This window comes from Delphinus delphis, chromosome 2 (assembly GCF_949987515.2).
Source record: "Delphinus delphis chromosome 2, mDelDel1.2, whole genome shotgun sequence".
Lineage (NCBI taxonomy): Eukaryota > Metazoa > Chordata > Mammalia > Artiodactyla > Delphinidae > Delphinus > Delphinus delphis.
In genome coordinates, this window is record NC_082684.1 from 163,405,889 (window position 1) to 163,432,679 (window position 26,791).

Sequence of the window (26,791 nt, forward strand, 5' to 3'; positions counted from 1 at the left end):
ATAAAATATATCCAGGTAGAAAATACTATTTGTTTCATTTAATAAATGAATCAACACAAACACATACCAACACATTCCAAAATGCCTGGAGATGTAGGCAATCACTTAATTGAATTATAGAGCTTTGATTTTGTCATTATTTTGAAAGATAAATGTGTTATGCTTCCTTGGCCATACAATTTACCTCTCTCTGCATAGCATGAGAGATGATCTCATCTAAGAGTTACTGGGAAAATGAAAACTGTTTTATGATGGAAATATTGCTGGAATCCCATATTTTATATGTCACATAGTAATCTGACCCCACACACTCACACACACACACCAGTTAATCCTACATTCTTGGGTGTCACTTAACTAAATTCTTGTGAAGAACTGATAAAATAAATAATACCGGGCTTCCCTGGTGGCGCAGTGGTTGAGAGTCCGCCTGCCGATGCAGGGGACATGGGTTCGTTCCCCGGTCCGGGAAGATCCCACATGCCGTGGAGCGGTTAGGCCCGTGAGGCATGGCCGCTGAGCCTGCACGTCCGGAGCCTGTGCTCCGCAACGGGAGAGGCCACAACAGTGAGAGGCCCGTGTACCACAAAAAAAAATAAAATAAAAAAATAAATAATACCTACCAAAGAGTCATGGACAAGATATTGCTCGGGGGATAGACCATGCTGCAAATAGATCAAGTAGGTAAAAATCCTTAAAGAAATAGCAGAGGCATCTGTGAGAAACTGAAGATACGTAAAAGATATGCATAATGAGAATTGGTGCAGTAATCTGATATAATCAATAGGAGACAGAGGAATTGATTTTAATTCTTCTGACACCATAACAGTAAATTTAATTGTATCCCATGTAATTGTTCTGAGTGTCTGAAGAGGGTATTGCTGTAGTACTTGCTGATGTATATTGAAGGCTATTTGAAGATAATATGTAATTGCTCCTATCGTGCTGAAATTGTGTGGGACTAATTTAATAATCCTTTATATTCTGTTCATATGCTTTTCAAATGTGCTTAAATATGTTGGTCGAATTTCATTTTTCGGTAACCCAGTGAAAGAAAGCTAAATACTCTCATTGGCTTTTTATTAACAGAGACACTCATATGACCTATCTTCCACATTCCCTGTAGGTCACCTCCTTCTAATGCAGTTGACAAAAGTATTGCCAGCTCACTTTTTCTCCTTTTGTTATTTGATCATGTCCTTTGGTTTCTTATATCAACATGATTTTTTTAGATCACTATTTTTTAACTCTTTGTTTTTGAGTAGTTTTATATATATAAGTAATATTTTTAAATAGCTTTACCTTTAATTGTACTGTATGGCCCTTGTGAAATCATTTATATAAGAATGTAACATATTTGGTTACATTACATTATATTACATATATTAATACCTGGCAAGAACCATTCAAATTATAATATTTCTTTATTTATTATAAAACTATCTTTGAAAGGTAACTGATTGATTAAATGCTAAATAACTTTACCTGAGAACTTTGACTATGTTTTATATATCCATATATTTCAAATGACTAGCACAGTGATGTTCATACAATATATTCTTGATTTTTTAAAAAAAATTCTTAATGAAATGAATTTAGAGTTCAAATGCTATTACTACATAGGCAATGTGAGGCATCCATAAGAATTATTCAACATAAAATCAACTTAACACCCATGATAGAAGAGAAGACAACCTTTGGGTTAGAAATTGTGTAAACTGATTGTTGCAGAATGGTTAGGCTACAGTTACAAAGACTTTTTCTCTGTGTTTTTGGTGTATGTCCTCTGTTTACAGCTGTACATTTCCAGACATGTTTGAAAAGCATGGATTTATGGGATTTATAGCTACCTATTGTGCCATCTACTTTCAGTAACAGTTGGTTTCCTAAATGAATTGGCAAGTAGGCATATCACAGTGTTTTGTTTTATTTTTTATGATGTTATAAATAGTTTGCAAGAAAAAAAAAAGAAAGAAGAGTTTGCTTCTGAGCAGAATAGGAAAATCTTTATGCCTGAAGTGGCTTTTGGCAAAGCTTTAAGAACCATTACTCCTATAAAGGACAAGATACGGTTTGAATAATTTAGTAGTGCTAAGATGTCATATTTTTGAGACATCTATTTTATGGCTTTCCTGAATAACTGAGCCAAACACCTCTCCCAGGAATTTAACAACTTTTGTCTTTGAATTCCTAGGTAAACAATAAATTGTCTTCCTCTTTGAATAAAAGTTGCCATGACAACTTGGCAAGCTTGGACTATAGAAGTCAAACACCAAGAAGTCAAAAAGCTTTAACTGTCAGTATTTTCAAAGATTTTATGTTGTTTTGAGAAGCTCTGATTTAAGTGAAAATGAAGGTGTATGTTCACATAGCCATATCAATAATTGTAATTACTGATACAAAATGTATATTTTTGCAGCGAATCCATTGTTTAGCATAACAATACTCTTATTCTTTATGTTAACTTCAAGACTGTGTCTTGATTAATTACAGGGATTTAGGGGTTAAGGGAAATACCAAAGTCATTTTAGATATGTTGATTGCAACAATTATACTGAGCTCTATACTGAAAGTTTGTGATATTAAAGAAAATATCTATCTGGCAATTGTATAAGAATTTGGCAGCATCATAAAATCTATTACATAATTCATCTAAAGATTATATCTCTGACCTCAGTATTGCTGAACTCTTTATAAAAATACTAGCAATAGGGAAAAAGACTAATTTTTAATTTAAACTCATTGAATATTTTCTTCAAAACCACCCTTTTGTACCATTCACTGAAAAATCAAATGAATCGTTGTTGTTTGTTATTCAGACTTGATGATTTCTGGCAGGTTAAATACAAGTTTTCATTCCTTCTGTGTGATTTGCTAGACTACCAGATGCGAATGGGAGATGTTTGTTATCTAGATCTATAAATCTGCAGATAAGGTTGTCTTATTCAACATTGCTGAAGTCTCTTTTCGTGAAAGTTAAGGAAACTTGTTTGTCAGTTAGGGTTCTTTTGGTTGATAATAACTCAACTCAAGGTGTTTTAACAATAGAAGAGATTTAATGGTTCATCTAAGTGGTTGAACAAGCCCAGGAGTTGGTGCACTAAATATACTTGGTCAGGGATCTGGCTTTTTCTTTGCATTGCTTATGGTTCTGTCCTTATCTATGTTTGCTTTATCTTCAGGCAGGATTCCCTCTTGGTAGAAAATGGTGGCAGTAGTTCCAAGCCTCATATTTACACATCTCAGCAATCAGAATCAGGGAAATTATCTCCTCTCTACCTAATCTCCAAGATGTCTCACTATTTGGTCCTTCTTAGGTTATGTACTCATCATGCCCACCAACCATTGTTGCCAGTGGAGTGACACCTGTAGAATGGCTTGTGCCCAGTGTCAAGGAGGGTACTTACCACTGAAAGCTTCCAATGGAGAAGCACCAGACAATGAGAAGGAGTTGAAGGCACAACCACAATGCTTGTTACTCTCCTAGAACCCAAGCAATCAGTGTCGTCACGTTCTGGAAGGGAGGGCTGGAAAATCATTCGGATAGAAGCTCTCTTGAGTTTCATAGAATCTTATTCCTACTCCTTTTTTTGTATCTCCTTTTTTCTTTTTTCTCTGCAGAACTTTCTTATCTTTCATTGTGGGTATACTTGTAATTTGTACATGATACCTAGAGTTTAATTGGAGATACAGGATTTTTTTTTAAATTTACTGTTAACATTTAATCAACATCTTTTCTCAAGATGTACATTTGGGGTCATATTTTTTCTTTTAGTCATGAAGCAAAATCTATTTAGAATATTGCTTAGAATATTCCTTTCCTTCATGTAGTCTTATGTGTATGTGTATATATATATATATATACATATATATATATATATATGATGACTTGTGAAAAGGTACATGGTATTCTTATTTTGACTGGATTTCAAGGATAGTTATATTTTATTTAATTAACACTTAAGTAATAAATGCATTAGATGAAATTCCATCCAAAAATTTATTATTCAAATCATAGACCCTCTATTCACTAAACATTAATCTTACATATACCTGAATATTTTTAAATGCATTCTGTTTAGTGACTTCTCAAACTGATAAGCACATTTACATTTCATGACAAACAACAAAAAAAACTAATTGTGATTCAAATTAGTCAAGAATCATGTGATTTTTCTAGGTGTTCCTCAGCAAAATTGCTTTTTAAAACATTTAAATCTCTTCATTGAGTGAGAAACCTGAAAAATAAAGGTTTTGTGACAGGTACCATGTTGATATCAATAATGAGAATTTAAATAAAAGTAGAATTTAACAACCCAAGTTATGGGAGAAAGATGTATTATCTCAATTTCTAGGACCATTAAATGAAAGCAACGCCTAATATAACCCTAGTTTAAAAGGAGAAGTTTGAATTTGTTGTCACTCAATAGTAATTACAGTTCAGGCTTTCAGAAAATACTAGTTCCAAAAGTGACATTTTTTGTGTGGGCAGCAGCAATCAGAGAGAGCCCTAACATTACTGTTTTAGAAAAGACTATTGTACACAGATTGTTCATTTGCCTTTAAGTTTTGTCAATATAACAGTTTATTTTAAAGAGGCTTATTACTTGTATATTTTTAAAATCTAATTCACTTTCCTTAGAGGTTATTTAACTCATTTGGCTATTTTGAAGAATACTAACACTTCTAATTTCAATAGAATCATTTTTGTTTGTTTGTTCTTTTATGAATTTTAGGAACACCTTTGTTCTTTTTTTACTTTTGAGGGCTTTTTTCTTCTTTTTAATGAAACTCTGTGTAACTCTAAATTATATAAGTTTGATATATAATGATTTAAATACTTCTCGTAAAAAGGGGGTGAGAAGGAAGAAAAGACATTTTTTGATCCTAGGACAATAAAGGTATTACAAAAATGTAACTGATGTGAAAAAACATCCATTAAATGTTGCACTCTGAATTCACCTGAAAAAGAAAAAAAATGCTACAAGTAGATTCATCTTAGAGGTATTATTTTAAATGGCAGTCAGTATCAACACAAAGCTTATAACAAGAATCACGTATGATTACTTCTATCTTTGCTTGCCACAGTTCTGACACACTCTCATTTTTAGGGTAAAAAAAGAATATTTACACAACTCTAGGGAAAAAGCAAAATAAACTGATAAAATGGAGAAATTTCAAGAAACCATAGTCAAAAGTAAAATATACTTTTTTACCTTCTAAAATAGAAATTAGAATGCTTTAGACAAATTTTGCTAATACTGAGTAGTCACTGAAAAAAATTAATGCTTCTCTTTTTTCCCTACCTTTATTGAGATATAATTGATATGTGTAAGTTTAAGGAGTACAACACGTTGATTTGATACACTTATATACTGTAAAAGCTAGCCACCATAGCATCAGTTAACATCTCCATCACGTCACATTATTATCATTTCATTTTTGTGGTGAGAACATTTAAGATCTATAAGAGTCCCCAGAACTTAATTGTCTTATAACTGGAAGTGTATACCTTTTGACCAACATCTCCCCATTTCACCCCCTTCCAGCCCCTGGTCACCACCATTCTAATCTGTTTCCATGAGTTTGGCTTTTTTTAGATTCCACATATAAGGGATGTCACTCGGTATTTATCTTTCTCTGACTTATTTCACTTAGCACAATACCCTCAAGGTCCATCTGTACTGTCCGTGTCCTTGATGTGCATTATTCTTTATTATTATAGGAGGACACAGATCATAATTACTATATATCTCGGATATATGGTCCATCTGATTCTGCCAGCCGGGATTTGTGGGTGAACATAGACCAAATGGAAAAGGACAAAGTGAAGATTCATGGAATACTGTCCAATACTCATCGACAAGCTGCAGTAAGTGCTTTGACATTTTGAGTTTCTTTTTCTTCTTCTGTAAAAAAAAAATTTGCTTTAATTGACATATTAACATTGTTGTGATCACTTTTCAAGTATATTAGTTCTGCAATTGCAGTTTAGATTAATAATTCATGTAAGATGTTATAGAAAATGATAAAGAATTACTTTGAGAAGCCACCATTAATTTAACCATTAATTAATTAATTAACCATTAATTTCTCCAGTAAGTATGATGCGTTGCATATTCAATTTAAAGTTGTGGTTTACCTTGGATGACTTTCAGTTTTCATTTAATTAGAGAACATGCATGTAATCCATGCATTTAGAGAACATTTTTTAAAAATTACATTAATTTGCTATCTTCCATTTTACATGAGTTTATTACCCTTGGTCTGAAAAAGATTTAAGCAGAAACATTCACAATTCAGATAACACATGTAGACCAAATTATGGATTTATGTGAAGAAATTTCATATAAAAGAAAATAATTATGTGAAGAAATTTCATATAAAAGAAAATAATTAAATCTAGAAGACTGCAAACATATTTTAAGTCTGAGCTTAAATCATTTACCAGTGGTGGTGCCTTAAACAAACAATTAACTATTCTGAGGCACAGTTTCTGAATCTATATAGGGGGGATGACAGGAGATATGAATACAAACCTCACTTAGCTTACATGGTCACTGATACCGTGTTCTGTGTGTCAGGTTGAATGCTTTCATGGATTAGCTTTTTCAATCTTCACAACAATTCTATGATTTAAATATTATAACCACCTAGGTATTGAAGATAAGAGAACTTAATCTTGGAAAAATCAGCCTAAGCGTCTCCTGCTAGTAAGTTCTGTGACTCAGGTGTTAACCTTGGCAGTCAATTCCCCATTCAAAATGCATGTGTAAAAGTTATCACACTTGGTTCACAGAATGTTCTTTGATAATCACTTTATCAAGATGATGCCTGATTTAACATTTTAAAAGTTATTTGGTTTTGTTGCCGTGGATTATAGTGGTGATCTTACTATCAGTGAAGCCATGTCTTGTTCAGTTTATCATGACATAAAGAGAAAACAAAATAACTTGAACATTTCAAGGGCTATTGCCACTATTGATACAGAGATAGAACTAATAGAGTAATGGCCAATCTGATTTAAAGAGGCATTGATTTGATAAATGTAAAATATCAAAAATTTTGGCCAATAGCCTTCATTGTATCTATGTAGATGTTCCTGTGTCAGGAGATTGACTTCTAACAATTAAAATGGAAATGAATTATAATTCACCATGATGATTCATTGAGGCTGAGAAGCAAACGAAGCAGCCACCTCCCCTTGATGAATTCCATCATCCCTTTTCTTTTCCATATTCAAGCAGTCTCAGAGAAGACGACAGATTCAGAAATGATTCACTGTCTGGCTTAGAACAGATCTTCAAAAGAAGAGAAAATGAGAAAGATTAGATTAGGACCATGTTTTTTCAGGAATGTATTGCATTTGACAATTTTCCCACTATATTGCAGTCCCTAATAGTGTAAAATATACTTTGTAAGAGTTTGAACGTTCGCGTATCCCCATTGAGATTCCATGAAGTGGCCCAGTTCTGGTGTCGGCCACTGTGGGTGATATCTGTAAGCAGAGAAAGAAGTTCATCAGTTAAAATATTAGCTGATTTCTTCTTACACTTGCTCTTGTGCTCTCCCAAAGGGGAGGCAGTTCATGTGTCCTGCCTTTCCTCAAAGAAGGTTGGTTTCTCTTTGGAAAAGGGTTTGCTTGGCTGCCTTGTAACAGCTCTCTGATAGTCTCAAGAAATATTATGATGATATAAAGATCCATTTTTTATAATTGGGATTCTGAGAGTGACATTGTTTGTTGCTTTCAACACCAAAGTTTGGCTTAAAACAAATGGAAAGACTTGAGCTTGAGCTTGTAACTTATCTGGTGCTCCATGCATTGATTTTTAAATATATATCACTGATAGAAACCTTTATTTTAGCTACTCTGCACTGGTTTTCCATGAGAATCTAAGCCATTGTCAAGTATTTCTTAGTGTTAGAAATTGGTCCTGTACCCACTTTCTCTATCACCACCAACAGAACATACATACACACACACACACAAGCGCTCACAGGTACACAATTTCCATTTACAACAATAGAATTGATAATATTACTTAGTTACTTATTTTTGGAAAAATTTGCCACTTGGACTCCTTCATTTAAGGAGTTTTATACCTTGGAACTTATAAATTTACTTAGTAGAATATTTTATAAAAATTTTGTACATTCTTTCATAAGTATGATTGTTGAATATTAGTTGGAAGATTTCCAAATTGTCGAGAGTGATCCATTTTTTAATATTTCTTCCATTGGCCTCCCCATCTTTCCAATCCTGCCTTGTTCTCTTGGCTCCATTTCTATTATGCCACCCTTGGAGTAGAACCAGGTTTTAGAGGTGATGACAGAATTGTAGTGTTAAGGTATTGTTATGGCCAGGGGCTCAACGATGCCCACATACACCCTCTTCCTCCTGGCCCTCTCCACACACACAGCATAGGCACCCAGCCACAGCTACCCTCCCCCCTGTGATAACTACTGAGAGGCTTAACCCCAAGGGATAATGGCAAACGGGAAACAATGATTCACTTCACTGATTAGGTTCCCTGAAATCATAATCATCAAAATCCTTGATGCAAAGCTCTCTGGTAGTTTGGCTGGACACAGGAGTTAACTTTAAGCCCGAAGGGAAGAGGGGGGGGTTCTTAAATCTTACCACCAACTGATGTAATTTGCATACCCAAGGGCATCCTTTCTGTCAACAAATTAGACAAAAAAGAGAATAGAAAGATATAGCCTAGGATAAGACTCAGGGGGCAGTCGGTTAACTAACCCAGACCTGGGCAAACAGGAAAGGAAGTGAGAAAGCTGAAGACTGGATTTCCTGAAGATATAGTTTCCCTCCCCTTTCCCAGCTGAATGGGTCAGAGGAAGATATGGGAGTGTCTGACCTGGAAACATAATTTTTTAAAGAAATATTTTCCCCTTCACCACCTTCATTTGTAAATGTGGTCCAAACAGTATTTTGGAATCTTAGATTAATTTTCTAGAAAAGGAGGAATGTGGAAATAGAGTAAGAGTTTTCCCTTTTCTCCCATCCACAATAATAATACTGTGAGAGCAGAGCAAAACTTAGTCATTTAATTCACATTTTTCACATGCCGAAACACACTGAGTTCTCTTTCCTTTTATAATGTAAAGTAAAATGATTAGTATTTATATTATACACACACACACACACACACACACACACACACACATGTATATGGTAATTTGATTACATGTTCCTTCAGATCTCCCCGTTGTCCTTTTTGTTTAAATCTTTCCATTGTTCTTTTTAGTTTAAATAACATTTCTTAAATCATATTTGCAGTAAAAACAGATGTTAAAACCTAGTTTTACAGTTGGACACATCAAAGGAAGGAGCATGTCTTCATAGATAAAGAAAAGTGAAAATTTTGTATGATTCCCTATCATATGACAAGCAAAGAGCCAAGCCCCTTACATTCAAATACTGGTACTTATTTGGGTTTTTTTGTTCCTTCTTCAAAGTCCTCAGTTATCAGGTTGCAGATCTAGAAGTTTCTAACTACAAACCTAGGAACCAGTCCAGACTTATTTTTCCTTCTATGAGGACCTTCAAATGCCACAATTTTGAGATTTTCTTATGTACTGTTAGATCCATATATTTTAGTTTATTGCTGGACACACAGTTTGATTCAACAACCAGACAAATTAGAATTATTTTATCTTTTGAAACCACAGTTTATGAAATTCTTATTCACAACTTCTGGAGAAGTACCTCTGTCCCAGTAGGAGTCTGGGGTTATAGAAGTTGTGAGACCTTGGCTCCAAAACTCATTTTCTCAGATTCTGGCCTCTTGGACCTCAATTTTATAACCTGAAACGAAGGGAAAAATGCCTGCCTTGACAACCTTCCAGTGCTACTTCAAGAATAAAAATGGGGCTTCCCTGGTCCGCCTGCCAATGCAGGGACACGGGTTTGAGCCCTGGTCTGGGAAGATCCCACATGCTGCGGAGCAGCTAAGCCTGTGCACAACTACTGAGCCCATGCACCACAACTACTGAAGCCCACACGCCTAGAGCCCGTGCTCCACAGCAAGAGAAGCCACCTCAATGAGAAGCCCACGCAGCACAACGAAGAGTAGCCCTCGGGCTTCCCTGGTGGCGCAGTGGTTAAGAATCCACCTGCCAATGCAGGGGACATGGGTTCGAGCCCTGGTCCGGGAAGATCCCACATGCCGCGGAGCAACTAAGCCCGTGCGCCACAACTACTGAGCCTGTGCTCTAGAGCCCGCGAGCCACAACTACTGAGCCCACGTGCCACAACTATTGAAGCCTGTGTGCCTAGAGCCCGCAACAAGAGAAGCCACCACAGTGAGAGGGCCACACACCACAACGAAGAGTAGCCCCCGCTCGCCACAACCAGAGAAAGCCCGCGTGCAGCAACGAAGACCCAAAGCAGCCAAAAATAAATAAATTTTAAATAAAGAAAAAGAATAAAAATGAGATATGAAAGGATGCTGAAAATAACAATGAGGTAGTAAGGCATTGTTTTTTGAGAGTCCTAATAAAAAATAATAACCCCCAAGTAAGTTAATTCCTAAGTAATCTCTAAGAGTCTCTTTCTACAGATATATATCTATATATCTATATAATATCTCTATATAATTTTCTGCCAAGAAATTGCCAGTCTGCTTGTTGCCAGACATAAACATACCCTGACTTTAAAAAAAAAAATTTTTTTTAAATTATCTTTCTATATGTTAGTAAGAAGATTGATTCTTTGTATAAGAAACACTAGCAAAATGAAGTGCTGCTCTCCTATGTCTCCATCATAGAGCAGGGAAGGTTTTTGATGAAACTGGTATAGTTTTTGATGGTGGACTGTTTTAAAATTTAAAAATTGGACTGTTGTCTGTGGGGATCCTCAGACTACTCAAATAGATACAGAAAACTTCATTAAACAAAAATTAGGCTTTCTGGAGGTATTTTCTTTTTTCCAAGGAAAATAGCATCATTTTGACTAGCATTTCCATTGCTCTTACATTTCCATAATGTTGGTGTTGGGAGAGCTGTATCTGGATGCCTGTGGTGACTTTAGCCAACTGTTTTCTCATATTGCACCATTTCATTTTTTCCGCGCATCAGAAAATCTGTTGATAAGTGCTTATTTTTCTAAACGATTAACTCAAAAGGCAATTTAATTTGCTATCTCTATTAGGCTATTATCTAGACCACATATTTTTGCCTGAGTCCTGTTTGCAGTGTCTAACAATAAGTTGCTTTTATTTATTTTTATTTTTGACTGGTTGAATAAACTTGCTGCATTCTGTCTTGTGAGTTGTTTCATTTCAAGTAAGACATACGCAGTTCATCAACCTGGCCTCACTTGTCTTCATATACAGGATTTCCCTCTAGTTTAATAACAGACTGGGATGAGTTGTGTCTGCATGTGCCTACCTTAATTTTGGTTTCATTAATTCATTTTACTATTATTATCATACTGAAATCATTTATCAACTTTGAGAATATCTGTCGTGAAGAAAGTATTATTTGAGGGCCTTTTATGGAAAAGAAAGGCCTTCTTTCGTTCCATTCCATAAAATCAATATGAGCTCCGAGTAAACGAGCTCCTCTGCATGCCAGGCATGTAAGCTGGTCCACTTCCCTCCAAGTGGACAAGTAAGGATGTAGTCCCTCTTCCACCGATGACATTAATGACACAGGTTGAACATTCCCATCTAATATTTTAGACATGGCAGGGACTTTGGAAATTCTTCAAGATAGTGGCCTTGTGAAGTACAGTGTTCAATTTTTATGCAGATTACAAACCTTAGTTTTCCAAAGCAAGAACATACCTTCTTTTTAAAAATCATACTTGAATTCATCATATTTCAGTTCAATTTAATCTCATTTCTCCAATATTGTATCTTTAGTAGAGGACAGGCACCATTCTTTATATAAAGCTAGAGTCATAGGAAGTAATCATACATTCTCTGTTACCAATGATGGCTGTAAAAAAGTCCTAGATAGATAAATATCTACTCGGTTTTTTTTTTTGGCTGCATTGGGTCTTCGTTGCCGTGCACAGGCTTTCCCTAGTTGCGGCGAGCAGCTATTCTTCGTTGCCGTACGCACGGGCTTCTCATTGCCGTGGCTTCTGTTGTTGCAGAGCACGGGCTCTAAGCGCAGGGGCTTCAGTAGTTGTGGTGCACGGGCTTAGTTGCCCTGCGACATGTGGGATCTTCCTGGACCAGATATCGAACCCGTGTCCCCTGCATTGGCAGGCGGATTCTTAACCACTGCACCACCAGGGAAGTCCTCTATTCATCTTTTTAAAGTCACAAGTGAGATGAATACTTAAGGTTTCTGTGAAACCCTCTTGGAAGGTTTCACATTAATCTTTTATAATTGTAACAGCTGCTAAAAAGGGACCCTGAAGCCAGGCAGCCATATCTCAGGTGGAATGAATAAATCCATTTACTCTTGTCTTTCATCCTAGATTCTCTTCTCAGACCTGTTTTTTGTTTGTTTGTTTGTTTTTGCGGTACGCGGGCCTCTCACTGTTGTGGCCTCGCCCATTGCGTAGCACAGGCTCCAGACACGCAGGCTCAGCAGCCATGGCTCACGGGCCCAGCCGCTCCGCGGCATGTGGGATCTTCCCGGACGGGGGCACGAACCCGTGTCCCCTGCATTGGCAGGCGGACTCTCAACCACTGCGCCACCAGGGAAGCCTCAGACCTGTTTTTAATCATCCTTTCCGAGATATCTCTAGGACCCCATGAAGACTTAACAAGGGTTAATTTTAGATAACATGAGTGTAAAACATATTCTCATCCTGAAGTTATTAAATGATAAAGCTTTCACAGGACTCTTTTGCAAGGAAAATGCTTCGTAGCACAGAAAAATTAGCAAAATATAGATGGACTATAATGTTCCTTAAGAGTAAATATAACTAAAAGCAAGTAGGTATAATTCTTGTGAAAAATCTTAAATTGTAGAAGATGAAAGACTTAAGACATTTTGGAATTCAGATTTCCTGAACAAGCTAGCATTTTAGTATCTTTTAAAAATATATTTTATACCTATTTTCAATATCTTTTTTTTTTTGTCTGTTTCTTCTTACTAAATTGCAGCCTGTGACTTAGGTGCTGGATGATTACTCTGGGCAAAATAGTCAAGGTCTCACATGGTTTGTTTATAAATTGCCTTCCCATCAGAACTTCTGTGCAGCCCCAGAAAGTAGGTGTCTCATCCTTTTTTCACTGAAGGTGCTCTGTTCCACTCCAGTGGGACCAGAAGTAGAACACTTTTAGCCACTCTCAATTAATGATACATTGCCAGGAATTTCTTGTTACGCAGCCACTCTCTGAGAAGAAATGCGAAGTAAGTTTTGCTCCTGATAAATAGGCTGAGTTTAGGCACCTGAGCCCTGAGCCCTGCAGAGCAAACTGTAGATATGGGTAGGCTGGATAAAGGAGCAGCTCTTGGAAGCTGTGTTCAGAGGCATCAATTTACTTAGCTTTTGAAAAATCCAAAAATTGCCAACTGTGGCAGAATGTTAAACGCTGGTGAATCTGCATGAATGATGCAGGGGGCTCTTTGGATTATTCTTGTAACTTTAATTTGAAATTATTTCCAAGTAAAAAGTTAAAAAAAAATAATAAAAGGGGAGATGTTAGCAGAGGAGGTTGAAGAGTTAAAATTGGACCTGGCCTAAATTTTGATTTCAACCTGTAGTCAAGTTTTGAATGATTTAATCATCCTTCCCAGGAGCTCTGCCAGCACTGAATTCCAAATCTTAACACATTGTTACCAAGCAAGGACTCCCTGCCTGATGTGCATAGAAGCCAATACTGTGACACCTTTGTTTGAGAAAGGAAACAGCTTTATTGCAGGTTGAATGGCTGGGAGGCAGGCAGGGCTTAAATCTGTCTCAGATCCAAGTCTGGGGTGAAATTTAAGGGGTTAGGGGAATTTCAAACTTGGAAGCTGATTGACTAGTCTCAAGTTACTTGTGCTGCTGGAAGCTGGATTTTCCTTATTGAAGGACTTCTCACTTCGTAAAGGGCACCAGTGGAAGCATTTCTATTCTTTGAGTTCTGTAGACTGAAGAGTCTAAGTTCCAGGGTCAGCCTGGAGGCCTGGGTTCCTGTCTTGCACGTGCGCACTGCTGCCTCTGTAAAATAACTCCAGGTTTGATTAATCAACAACCTGATTGAAGGGAGCAAAACCAATTTCAGCTGGTCAGTGTTTTACCTGCTGTTTCGATGTCAGTTGAGGGGCACCTTGATATAGCGTTTAAGCATGTGGACTTAGAAACAGGCTGCCTGGATGTGAGTCCCCACTTTTGCCAACTATAAGCTGGGTGACTTGAAGTCTGTTATTTACTGTCTGTTAATCACTTTCCTCAGCTGTAAAATGGGAATGACAATGGTACCTACTTTCTAAGGTTGTTACTAGGATGGAATGATTTAACATTTGTACAATGTTGAAACCCTGGCTACTACCGCTCTATTGATGTCTGTTAAGATCGATACTAACCATCGTCATGTGAGCATTTTAACTTTAAAACAGTCATTTTCCAGTGACAGGAAAGAAGGGAGGACAGATTATAATCAACCGAGGCAAGGGAGGACATTTTCAAACTGTCAAGGATGAACTCATAGGAATACTTTTCCTGCCCTGTCCAAGTCCCTGGTCAAGGAAGTAACCAGTGTCATTGCCCTCAGGTGTATTGGGGCTGCAGAGAGGTTTTGCAAATCATTGCTTTAAAGGTGCTGGGCTAGGAGGTACCTCTATCCTTTACTTACTTAAATGGAAAATTTCAGGTCAGTTGAGTGCTAACAGATGAAGTGAGATGATGTTATCCGGAATCAAGTCTATTTATCCTTTTAACCCATTTCACGCTCGTCAAAGCTTCCTTACAGCACTGTTTTAGAGTTTCAAAGACCATTTATATGACATAAAGCCTTGACCACTCCAAGTGGGATTCCTGGGGCAGTCTCAGTAGCTCTGGGAGCTTGTTAGAAATGCAGAATTTTAGCTCCCTTCCCCCCCACATCTACTGAATCAATCTATTTTAAACAAGAACCCTAAGTGATTGCCCTGCACACTCAGGTTTGAGAAGCCTGGTAGAATCACTGCCTTGTTCCTAGAGCAGCATGAAAAATTCAGAAGTGACGTCTGGTTCTCCCCTTCCCCTACCTGCCCTCCCAGGGCTTCTTTATAAAATCCTGTTTTACTTTCTGTGCCCCTGAACAGACTTATGTTCTGCACTCCGCCTGAATGGTAAATAGTCACATTAATTTGAATGATTCTCAAAACATGCAAGTATAGACAAGCTAGTGTAAGCCAGGTGTTTCTGGGAACCGTGTGATGGGAGAGCTCAAAAGATACGATGATAATTCACTTAATCTCAAGTTCATATGAGCAAGCATCAGGTAACTGCAAAATGTTTACATTTTGTTTTCTAATTTACCTGTAGTCCCACGCAGTGTCATTCAATAGGCGGGGTTAATTAAGTTCTCAGCTCTGTTATGAAAAAAGTGCTGAAGCTGTTAGAATTTCTAACTCAGAAAATCAATTCAGTTGATGGGCTTTATTTCTAAAAGGAGCCACTCCCTTCCCTGTATATTTGCATATTGATTAGTCCCTTTCCATGGACATTTTGATATTTTAATTAGGTTTCCGGTGTTTTCAGTCACTGGATTAAAGACCCATGTCCTGTTCACTCCTCCCGGGAATGTGAGAGTTTGTTTAAAATTGCATTTTGTAAAAATCCTACGTGGTGAAACTGCCCTGCAGTTATTTTATTTCTGGAATATACTCAGCTCTTTTATGGCCTAGAAGCAGGATCTTACTTTAGGGTATACAAAAGAAGCTTGCACTTCTGTCAACCACATGGAAATGACTCTGCATAGTACATTTTCTCTCTTTAGTAGTTGCTTGTGGTGGAAACTTACTGATTTAAATCTTTCTATCTATATCTACATACATATACATACATATACTCATATTTCTATCATTCTACTGTCTTTCGGTTTATGTTACTTTTATAAGTGAATATATTTGTTAAATAGGTGAATAAACCCGTGAAAGGCCATTACCATTGACCATTGTAAAAAAATAAATCAATCGATGTTCTGTAAGTTTAGAGAATAGGCCCTTAGATCTATCCTTGGAGGATAAGAAATGGAAGCATCTGATCCTCAAATGTGCAAAAAAGAGTAGTTCAGGCTGTACCCATTATCTGGTGAGAAGGGACCCACCGCGTTGCCATCAGACCTCAGTGGTGTGCCGCTCACTACAGCTCCACCCAGCATGGCACTAGTCCCTGTGATTCGGTGCATTTCATCTGAGAAGACTGCTCTGTACCTTCCTCAGATTTTTGTGTGTGTGGCTTTTGCCTCAGGCACCTGGGAGCTTTCTAGCTATTTTCCTTGTTATTAAATTTTAAAGAAAATTAAGTTATGTCTACTGAGAACAAAAATATGAGTCACTGACAATGTTAAGAGTATCAGGTAGAAAAACACAGCTATAGAAAGTCTGTTAATAGGTAGGAAAAGGATCACCCAGTGTAAAAGAAGGGAGATAGAATGATATCGTGGTCAAGACTCAGGAGTTTTGGAGTCAAGCATATTGGATTGAAATCCTGGCTCTACTACTTCTGGTGGTTTGAACTTATTACTTGTCCTTCTAGAGTTTTGTTTTGGAATACTTTCAGGCTCATAAATAAACTTGGAAAAATTATTGAAAGGGTTCCCATATAGCTTTCACCGTGCTTCCCCAAATATTAACACTTTACATACTCATGGTACAATCATCAATACCAAGAAATTAATGTTGGTGTAATACTCTTAATGAATCTACAGGCCTTATTCACATTTTGTGAATTGTCCCCAAATCATCTTTTTTCCTATCCAGAATCCAATCTAGGACCTACATTGCATTTATTTGTCAAATCTAGTCTCGTCTCCTCCAGCCTATGACAGATTCTCCATCTTTCTTTATCTTTCATGAACTTGCCATTTTGAAGAGTCTTTGCCAGCTATTTTGTACAATGATCCTGATTTGGGGTTTGTCTACTGCTTCTTCATGATTAAACACAGGTATCTATTTTTGGCAAGAATACTAGGGGAATGATATTTTGTCCTTCATCACGCATCACACCAGGAGGTACGTGATGTCAATATGACTGGTGATGTTAACTTTGATCACCTGCTTAAGGTGATGTCTGCCAGATTTTGTTTCTTCACTGTAAACTTACTATTTTTCCTTTGGTAATTATCTAGTATCTTTTGGGAAGATACTTTGTGCATATCAACATCCTGTTTCTTGTCATACTTTCACCTAATTTTAGCATTCATACTTGCTAAATGCAGGCAAAATACTTAGCATAATGTCTGATATATTAAATGCTAATTTCATTCTCCTAACACCAGTAAATACAGTAGTTATGATTATTTCAATATAACAAAACTGAAAACATCATAACGTTGCTGAGGAACATAATGTCTAATTGTCATATGATTCTATTAGAAAAGGAATATGCCTGCATTGATATTAGAAACAACATATGTCAAATCATTTCCATCTACTTATTAGGAGTCAAACAGGGAGCTATTTTTATTTAGGAAATGAGTTTTAAGGAACTACTGCTATGCTAGACGCCTTCAGGTACATAATATAATATTGACTCAGTGCTTATGAAGGTCCAGGTGTCATTTGGTCGTTTGATCCTTAAAATAACCCTTTGAAGAAATGTATTGACTACAGATGAGCAAACTGTGCCTTAAAGAGGTTAAATGATTTACGAAATCACACAGCTACAAAGTACCAAAGCTGGGATGTAATTTCAAGTCTGTCTGACTCTAAAACCATGCTAGATCATTCAAAAATTAGAAAAGAATCTTTGAAAATTTAAAAATAAAGTTCCATCTATTTCCACTAAAAGAAGATTTTAAAATTTGTGTCTGTGGTTAACAAAGGACTGCAATAATCTGTTCTAAGCATTTATAGGTGAATGAATTTTATGTGGACCTTATTCAGGTTCAAGAATGTTTTGTGCATTATGGAAGAATATGTCACATCCCAATTAAGAAATTAAATTTATTCATAGTTATATATAAAAAGTTATCTAATAAGGATTATTCAATCATTTTTATTTATTAGGGATATAAATATTACTGGAAATAAGATAATTTATTCAGGTATTTCGATGAAAGCCAGTATCACTAGAAATATCTATGTAAATAAAACAAAAAGTATCTTTTCTTAAAATTTTCATTTCCTCTCAAGGTTAATATTTGACATAAATAAACAAACTGACTCCGTCTAACTTTTGAAATTGTCTTTGGAAAAAATAACACAAATCTCACTTTGTCAATCATCATCATCACCATCATCATCCCACCTATGTGACAGCTTCAAGATACAAACATGTGACCTGCAAACATGAAATGATTTGAATGATTAAAAATAGAATGTTAAAATATATGTATAGAAATTAATGATTAATCCATGAATTTATTCTTAAATAAATGGATACTGCCCATATTCTCTGGACCCTTTGCTCTCATGAACTCAAGAGATCAGCAGTTCCTAAAAGAGTAGTTACTACTAATATTTTTCCCACAAGCTGCTTTCATCAAGACTATACTTTATAAAGATGAAATCAAGGCTGGGGGAACCAGAAAAGTATAACCTTATTACTGTAAATAAGAAGCTATCTTAAAACAAAAGGCAGTTTTTATTAATGACCTTTTAAATGGCTTTTAGGATTATAAATGTGCCCACTCCAGATTCTTAACCTAATAGTTTCTGTCTTCAAGGTCTTACAAGCATTGACTAATTAATTTATCTTTGTAATACCACTGAGAAATAGGCAAACAAGTAAACCTGGAATAGTGTTTACATAGGTTTATAATTCTTGTGTCATTAAGAAAGAATTAGCAGAAATCATAATAATTAGTCAGAAGCCGGATGGCGATAGGCATAAGAAAAATATGTAAAAGAGGCAGTAAGAGGTGGGGACGTACTTAGAGATCCCTGAGTATGGCCCTAATTGCCTCTGATAGTCTGTTCCCAGCAGTGATTCCGCGGGGCATGCTGTGAGGGAGCATGATGTGGTTTTAAAAGTCACAGTCATACATGGCTGTACCTGCCATAAATTTGCAACACACCACCTGGAACCTATCTATATGCTTCTGCAAACTTTTCAAAGCATGCTTCATAAATTTCTTCTCCCCCCTGTGATACTTCCTATGCTTGTCTCAAAATTATGATACCCCTCCTTTCTGCAGAGTGTAAGGAATTAGCAAATTCAAATTGATTTTATTTATGCCACACATGCTTGTTAAAATTTCACTTCTGAGTTTTCATTTTATATTTCGCCCTGTTAATTAATTTATTGTGTCTTCACATGACAATTTTCCGAAATGCTTCTTCCTTTTACATTAGATATTTCTTATGGGATGAGATCCAAGATAGGAAAACATTCGTTTCTGTCCTGTACATCAATTAAGTCAACTAAATTTCAAAATTACGTTTCTTTTTTTGTTTACAGTGGCTTTTTGTGACAATGTCCAGGGTTCTGTTAGCCTTTTTGATTTCAGAAGGGTCCTTTGTGGCATTTACAATTTGGGGTTTTTTTTTAATTATATAGTTAAAGGATATGTAATTAATTAGTGACACAGCAAGCCTTCTCACACCTAACCAAAATAGCTCTTCTTCCTGTATTCATCAATTCAGTTGGTGGATTATGGTCCACCAGTCACCCAGCTAGAAACCTGCCCTACATTCTAGACAGCTCTTCCCCACTCCCAGCTTTTATGTACAACTAATCACGATCCTTCCAGTTTTACTTTCTACATATATTTTCACAATCCCTTCCACTCCCATGCCTTCAGGTCTCATCTGACTAGCTTCTGGTGATTCCTTTTAAAGAGTTTCAATGCCATCTCCTCTGGGTTAGGTGTTCTCTCTGGGTCCTTACTCTGACCCTGCCTGGTCCTACTTGTTTATCCTTCCATGTTGCTCTCCTGCACCATCTTCTGATCTCCTTGAAGGAAGAAACTGGGTGGGACTTACTGTATGATGCTCAGACCCTGATTAAGTGCCTGGTACATATAAGGTGTTGAATAAATGATTTCTGACTGCATGAATGAATGAATGAACAAATAAAACTTTCCTTTAGCTCCCTGCCCATGCCTGTTTTATATACCGTACTGAGATAAAATAATGATCCAATTACCCAGAGGGTAATTATACTGAATATATAATAAATTAGCTTAAAGCCCTTCGAAATTCTAGTGCTTAATGATTTTTGTTTATGTTTCAGTAGTTTGTGTGTGTGTGTGTGTGTGTTTGAGTGTGTGTGTGTGTGTCTGTGTTTGTATGTGTTTTAAGGAGGGATGATAATTTTCAAAAATTTGCCTTTAAGTGTGACACTTCTTATCACTTTATTTTCAATAGCTCAGTAATTAAGAGCATTGTCTTTGTTGTCTTTCAAATCTGGGTTTAAATTTTGGTTTCCCACTTGGGCCATTCTTAACCACCCTGATGCCGAGTTTCACTTTGAAGCAGTTAAAATCTGAACCCCATGCGGTTGTTTCACGTGTGCATGTATATAGAGAGAATGCTAGGTGAGATACAGTAGGAAGCCTAACGGGCTAAGAAGTCACGGTAGGACTCTGAGGATGTGACACTTCGCGGTGCCTCTTGATGCTTTGCCCCATATCCCTTCTGCCTCCCTGAGTTCACTTGAAGCTGTGGGAGGCAGCTTCTAATATACTAGCAACTCCTCAGATCAAGTGCTGTGGCTCTTCTCTCTGCCTGAGGGTAAGCAAGGGTAATCCTGGGGAAGGGAGGATTCATCTGCCCACAGGAGCACCTTTGATCGACAGAAGATAGGCGTTGATGGATAAGTAGCCCAGCCTCCTAACCTCCAATGAGATGATTCTGAGGCATATTTTCCCCCCACTCTTTCTCAGAAGGTCTCCAAGGGGAGACCTGGCTATAGTGGTAACACAACCAATAGCTGTTACTAGTTTTTCTCTTTTCCTTGTCTCACTTTTCCCACCTCCTTTAGCAAATGCTTCCTAGGATCACCTTCCAAACAAATGATCTGCTCCAAGTCCTTATGTCAGGTTTGGAGTACCAACCAAACTAAGCCAAAGAACGTGGGCGCCATGACCAGCCAAGGTTGAGAGACCATTTCAGTCAGAAGAGACATCATGTTGAAGTACCAGAGCCCAGGGTTAAGGGTGGCAGTTTCAAGGAACTAAAAGTTATTCTAGAAGGCTGGCCTGAACAGAAAATATGAAGGGAGAATCTTAAGGTAGGAGAGACCAGTTAGTGGTGGGTCTTAGAACTCGTTTTCACTATTTTGGCATGATTCCAGGGTCAATGGGATTCTAGATTGAATGATTTGAAGTGGGGGAGTGATATGCTAGATAGTATGGAGAATGAATTCCAGGGAAAATGGAGCCAAGACACCTGTGAGCAAGTTATTACGCTAAAAGTGATCTATACTAGGCTTCCCTGCTGGCGCAGTGGTTGGGTGTCCGCCTGCTGATGCAGGGTACTCGGGTTCGTGCCCCGGTCTGGGAGGATCCCACGTGCTGCCGAGCGGCTGGGCCCGTGAGCCATGGACGCTGAGCCTGTGCGTCCGGAGCCTGTGCTCCGCAACGGGAGAGGCCACGGCGGTGAGAGGCCCGCGTACCGCAAAAAAAAAAAAAAAAAAAAAGTGATCTATACTTGGAGAAGGGTGTCAGTAGTACCTGGAGAGAAATGGGTAGATTTCACAACTATTGAGAAGGTAACACCTTTCTAAATTGTCATTGCCATTATTAGTGTGAAGCAGACCATGGTGATAACTAAGGTATCTGGTCATTTAAACAGGGAAACATTTCAATCATTGATGTTGTGCTTCAGGATAATATATCAGCAATTTTTCCTTGAGAACTTATTTACTTCTCAAAAACAGTCTTTAACTTATATATTTGTTTATCTCAATTTTATTCTAAAATATTTAAACATTTGTTGTGGCTGAGAAATTGTCATATTCCTCTGGTTCATCTTTGATATGTTAGTGATAGATGTTTAAACCAAACTCTTATTCTGGAAGTGAGAATGCCAAAGGGCTGTAAATTTTACCGATTTGCACATGAGTGTGGAAATAAATCAGAATGATGGAGAACAGTGTACTACAGCAAGTGCCTTTATAAAATTATGTCTGACCTTTTCTTTGCGATATATGATTTTGCCACTGAAGCTTTTATGTTAGGGTTATTAGTAACCACTCATTTCAGTTAGTGCAGTGAAAATAGATTTTGTTGTTCCCATTAGTCAGCATAAAATAAAAATGAAGATAAACCCTTTCTGAAGATGCAGCTTTCATTAAAAAGGAAAGAAAAAAAACCTAATGGAAAGTCACTGTAAATTTTGAATGATTAATATCATGCCAAATAAGTCATTAGAAATCTCTGATGGATATAAAAAAGCAATCATTTGTACAATTGGAAAGAGCTAAATTTAATCTAGCTATGTATAATTCTCTTTTTTTTAAATTTGTATATTGGGAGAGATATGATATAGAAATTGTTGAATTTTAACATAATAACCTTTTACTATAGGTAGTTTGTACATGCTGTTAGGCTCTAAATCAGCCAATTAATTTCTCTATGGATCCTTTTATTTCAGCTAACCTGTTTTATAGCTTTGTTATAACTCCCTGTTTGTTTGTTTGTTATAGCTCTTTGTTATAGCTAGAGCTATAGCTATAGCTCTTTGTTATAGCTCCCTGTGTTTCTTGTTTCTTGCCTAATAATAATATATCTGGTTCATATCATTTCAAACATACACAAAATCTAGGGTTTCTTTTTCTTTGTTTTGCTTTGTTGTGTCTTGTTTTTATCTTACTATCTATCTATATAAAGATATATATAAAGATATATTATAAATATATATATCCAAAGCTTCAGATCCCTTTTTAGAAAAAAGAGGGGCAAAATTTATGAACTTTCTTCCTAAGTCTCTCCAGTTTTCCTCTCTACAAAGTAAAAGTAGCTTTCTAGTAACCAGAATTTTTTATTCTTTGATTCTGTGCTTTTAAAAGTGGACATAAAATGGTTGACCCTTGAACAACACTGGGGGCTAGGGCTGCCAGTCCCCGCACATTTGAAAATCCACACACTGGTATCTCTGCCTCAAAAATAAGGAAATTGACAAATGACTCACCCAAGGGCTGGATAGAATCAGGACTCAAACCCTAGTTCTTTTGATTTAATATATGGTGATCTCTAATCAAAGTTTTCTCAACACTTTGATAATTTAAAGATCTGTAAAATGAAAACACAGATACTATATTTATTGGGAAAAAAATGCCTCATAAGTGGAACTGGCCAACGCAGTTCAAACCCTTGTTGTTTAGGGGTCATCTGTATACTGAATCTGGGGAGTTTATCGTATCTTAAAAATAAAAATATCTGCAGGTCTAGATCTGTAGGTGCAAAATATCTTGTTCCGTAAAATTGCCTTTTGTTCTGGGATGTACAGAAGATAAATTGAATATATAATTTTGTAAAATAAATATATATATTTTTAAATTCAGTGAAACTTGACAGATAACATGCTCTACTATTTTGGAGAAGATTAATCAAACTAAAAAGAACCCTAAGATTATCGTGATGGCTGACCTACTTTGTAGTGGACAACTGAGAGGCAGTGGTGATGTTAAAGAGAATAGCTTGATTCAGAGTTGAAACTTCTAGATTCCCTTTGTAACTGAAGAACAGATCAACAGACCACAACAGCAAAACTTTATTCTTTTCACATACTTTAAACATTTAATTACCAGGGGAAAAAATCTTTCTTTCCATCCAAGATTCAGGTTCTAATAGTCCACTACAATAATAGTGGTGCAAAGTAGAAGCATCATTTTTTTTAGGTAGAAGGCTCTTCATTTTACATTTACTATTATGCACATTATTGATTTTCTTTTCTGGTTGTTGTTCCTTGCAGAGAGTGAATCTGTCCTTCGATTTTCCATTTTATGGCCATTTCCTACGTGAAATCACTGTGGCAACTGGGGGTAAGTGGTTTTCTACCCATTCACTCTAAATTATCTACAGTTTCACTACAGTTACTATTTTTAATTTACTCCATATTTCAAAAGGGACATTTATTGGGAAAACCATTGTCTTATATCACAAAGTCATGGGTATAAATAAAACCTAAGAAAGAATATAGCTATTGGGAAAACTTTTCTGCAGAAAAAAATGTAGTTATAGTAATTTTCAGCCTAGATTCATCTCTGCTTTCGTTCCAAGTTTTATTTCTTTTTTGATAATATGGAAAATGATTTCCATGCTTTCACTGCATGAAAGCGAACAGAGCTTAGAAAGAAAAGGTGCTTAAGAAAGCTATGGAAGTATTTTCATTTTCTTTTAATTTATATAGTTGATCGATATAAATTTATTTATATATCAATATATACATTCACATTCAAAACCACATTATATTAACTTTAGTTATTTGATTGGTTTTTTTCCCCCCTTTAATGCCACCTAAGTTGACTGACAACTCATTTGAGTTTAAAAAATAAACACTGAAATTCAGTTTGAATTCTCTTCATTTTATTTTTCTCCACAAACTTTGGAGGTTAGTTTAGAGATTAGCAATAGCCTAGAAAGGCAATTATCATTTTTTATAGTATATCCCAGGAGTGAGAAAAATTTAATCCTTGATTGCTACTAGCAGAAATAAGCAAAATGCCGGAGAATATCGCTGCTTGCCTAACATGGAGTGATAGAGAAAGTAGAAGAATGAGAGAAAAACATAAAAAATGGAAGAGTAAGTAAAGAAGCAAGCTAAAAGAAATCCATAGATGTGATGAAAAGTCTGTGGATGGCCCAAGCCTAAAGCACCACAGATCAGAGCCCCTTTCCTTCACTGGGTTTTATTATTGGTCTTCTGCTTGGTATGGGAACCATGTTGGTCGCTATTACCATATTTCAGCATAAGACTTAGAAGATATGTAGGATTCAGAAGAAGATTTGTAATCAGAAATACCAATAAGCAAATAAAAGTTCTGAGTACCGCCTCTGAACACTGGTAAATAAAGCTACCTCTGCCTTAGGATTGTGTAGCCTAGTGGACTATTAGACAAAGTGAAGCAGAATGTGGGAGTTCCTTAGAAAATACAAATGATGATATTTGTATTTTGAAAACATCTTATTTGTAGATATTTGTAAACATCTGTGAGAATCCTTTAAGACTTTATAGAGAAATTATTATTTAAGATATTTCTTGAAGGAAGTTATAATTTCTGTGATTATGTAGGGAGGGAAGAGTAGGCCACAGGGAAGAATATCTTGAATAAATACTATACAGAAGAGGAAATTGGTGGAATATGTTTGAGATAGTAAATAATTGAGTTTGAATGAAGCTGGGTGTAGCTTTACAAAAAATATTAAGATGTGAAAAGTAGTTTGGGACAATTTTATAACTGCCTCAAGAGTCCTTAATTAGATAAGTAATAAATGTAAGCAGCTGAACCAAGATATTTTGTGATGATTTAAAGTATAAAAAACTGAAGTTAGTACACATAATAGGAAGAATATTGCAGTAGTTTGTGTGACAAATATTGAGGGCCTTGCTGATTCTGAGGCTTCAAACGAAAGGAGAGAAATGATGCTATTAGCAAAATTTACAACTCTAAGCAGAAGAGCTGGTTTTAGGGAAAAACAATGGCTTCAGTTCAGAAACTATTACATTTTGTGTAAAAAAAGGACTATATGTAAGTAAAATTTACACAAGGACCATGTCTTTATGAGCTCACCATGTATTTTTGTGCTAGTATAGTGCCAGGCATTTAATAGACATTTTAATTAATGTGTTGAAAGACTGAATGGAAAGAAGAAAGGTAAATTGAAAGATTGCCCCTATAAGCCGTGGATTACCTCACATCCGCTCACATCTTTAAAGTACGATATGAGCATGGTTATCTTATAACATGAATATTAGGCATGTTTTCTGACACTTAGGTTACCGGTGTTCCACTGAATTTTTAAAAGTGAATTATTAATCACATTTGTTCAAAGTCTGTACACACAGTGGTGAAAATATGGGCAGCTTTGCATTTTCTGTTTCTCAAATCGTTTTATGTTTAAAAGTCTTGTCAGTGATTCAGCCAATATGAAGTAAGGTTTCCCTTAGCTGAGTTGGTAGGAAAAAACCCAAACAGATGGCTATATCATGTTTACTGCTTCAAAGTACCATTTTTCTTTGAAAAGATCCTCAGAGTAAGTGAAAAATCTGGTGTCTTGAATGATCTCTATCTTCTTTGAAGAAGACACTAATGTAAAGAAACCTTTTTTATTTTTTGCTTAAGAAATGCTAGTATGGCACTTGCATATATAAATCTATACCCTGTTTAGAGAGGCACAACTGAGATAATTTAGACATTGACCTGGGTTTCTCCAAAATGGAACCAGAATCTCCTGTAAAAGTTTTCAGCTAAATAAATAGCTTGTCTACACTTCCATTGTTTATTTATTCAATCAGTATTTGTTGAGCCCCTACTGTGTGAAAGACACAGTACATGATACTTTGGTTTGTACAGAGAAGAATAAACTGTTGTTCCTCCAGGAGCTTAGAATCTAAGAGGAAGGAGTATATGACTAAGCAATAAGACAAGGCTGACTGTGAGTACTGGAGGAGCAGAAAGTTGCTCCAAGAGGAGATCATTCTTATTGGGTGAATCAAGAACAGGTTTGTGAAAGGGCTAACATTTGACGTTGGCCTTAAAGGATGGTGGAATTCTAGCAGGCAAAGAAGC

At 36.4% G+C, this 26,791-nt stretch overlaps 1 protein-coding gene across 1 annotated transcript in view; it reads left to right on the forward strand.

The window, feature by feature from the left end:
• Positions 1 to 26,791, forward strand: part of PLXDC2 (plexin domain containing 2) — a 407,678-nt gene that overhangs the window by 191,407 nt on the left and 189,480 nt on the right. Inside the window, exons 3-4 of the mRNA XM_060006184.1 lie at positions 5,726 to 5,872; positions 23,974 to 24,043. Of these exons, the coding sequence (XP_059862167.1) occupies positions 5,726 to 5,872; positions 23,974 to 24,043 (217 nt within the window). The remainder of the gene's footprint in view (positions 1 to 5,725; positions 5,873 to 23,973; positions 24,044 to 26,791) is intronic.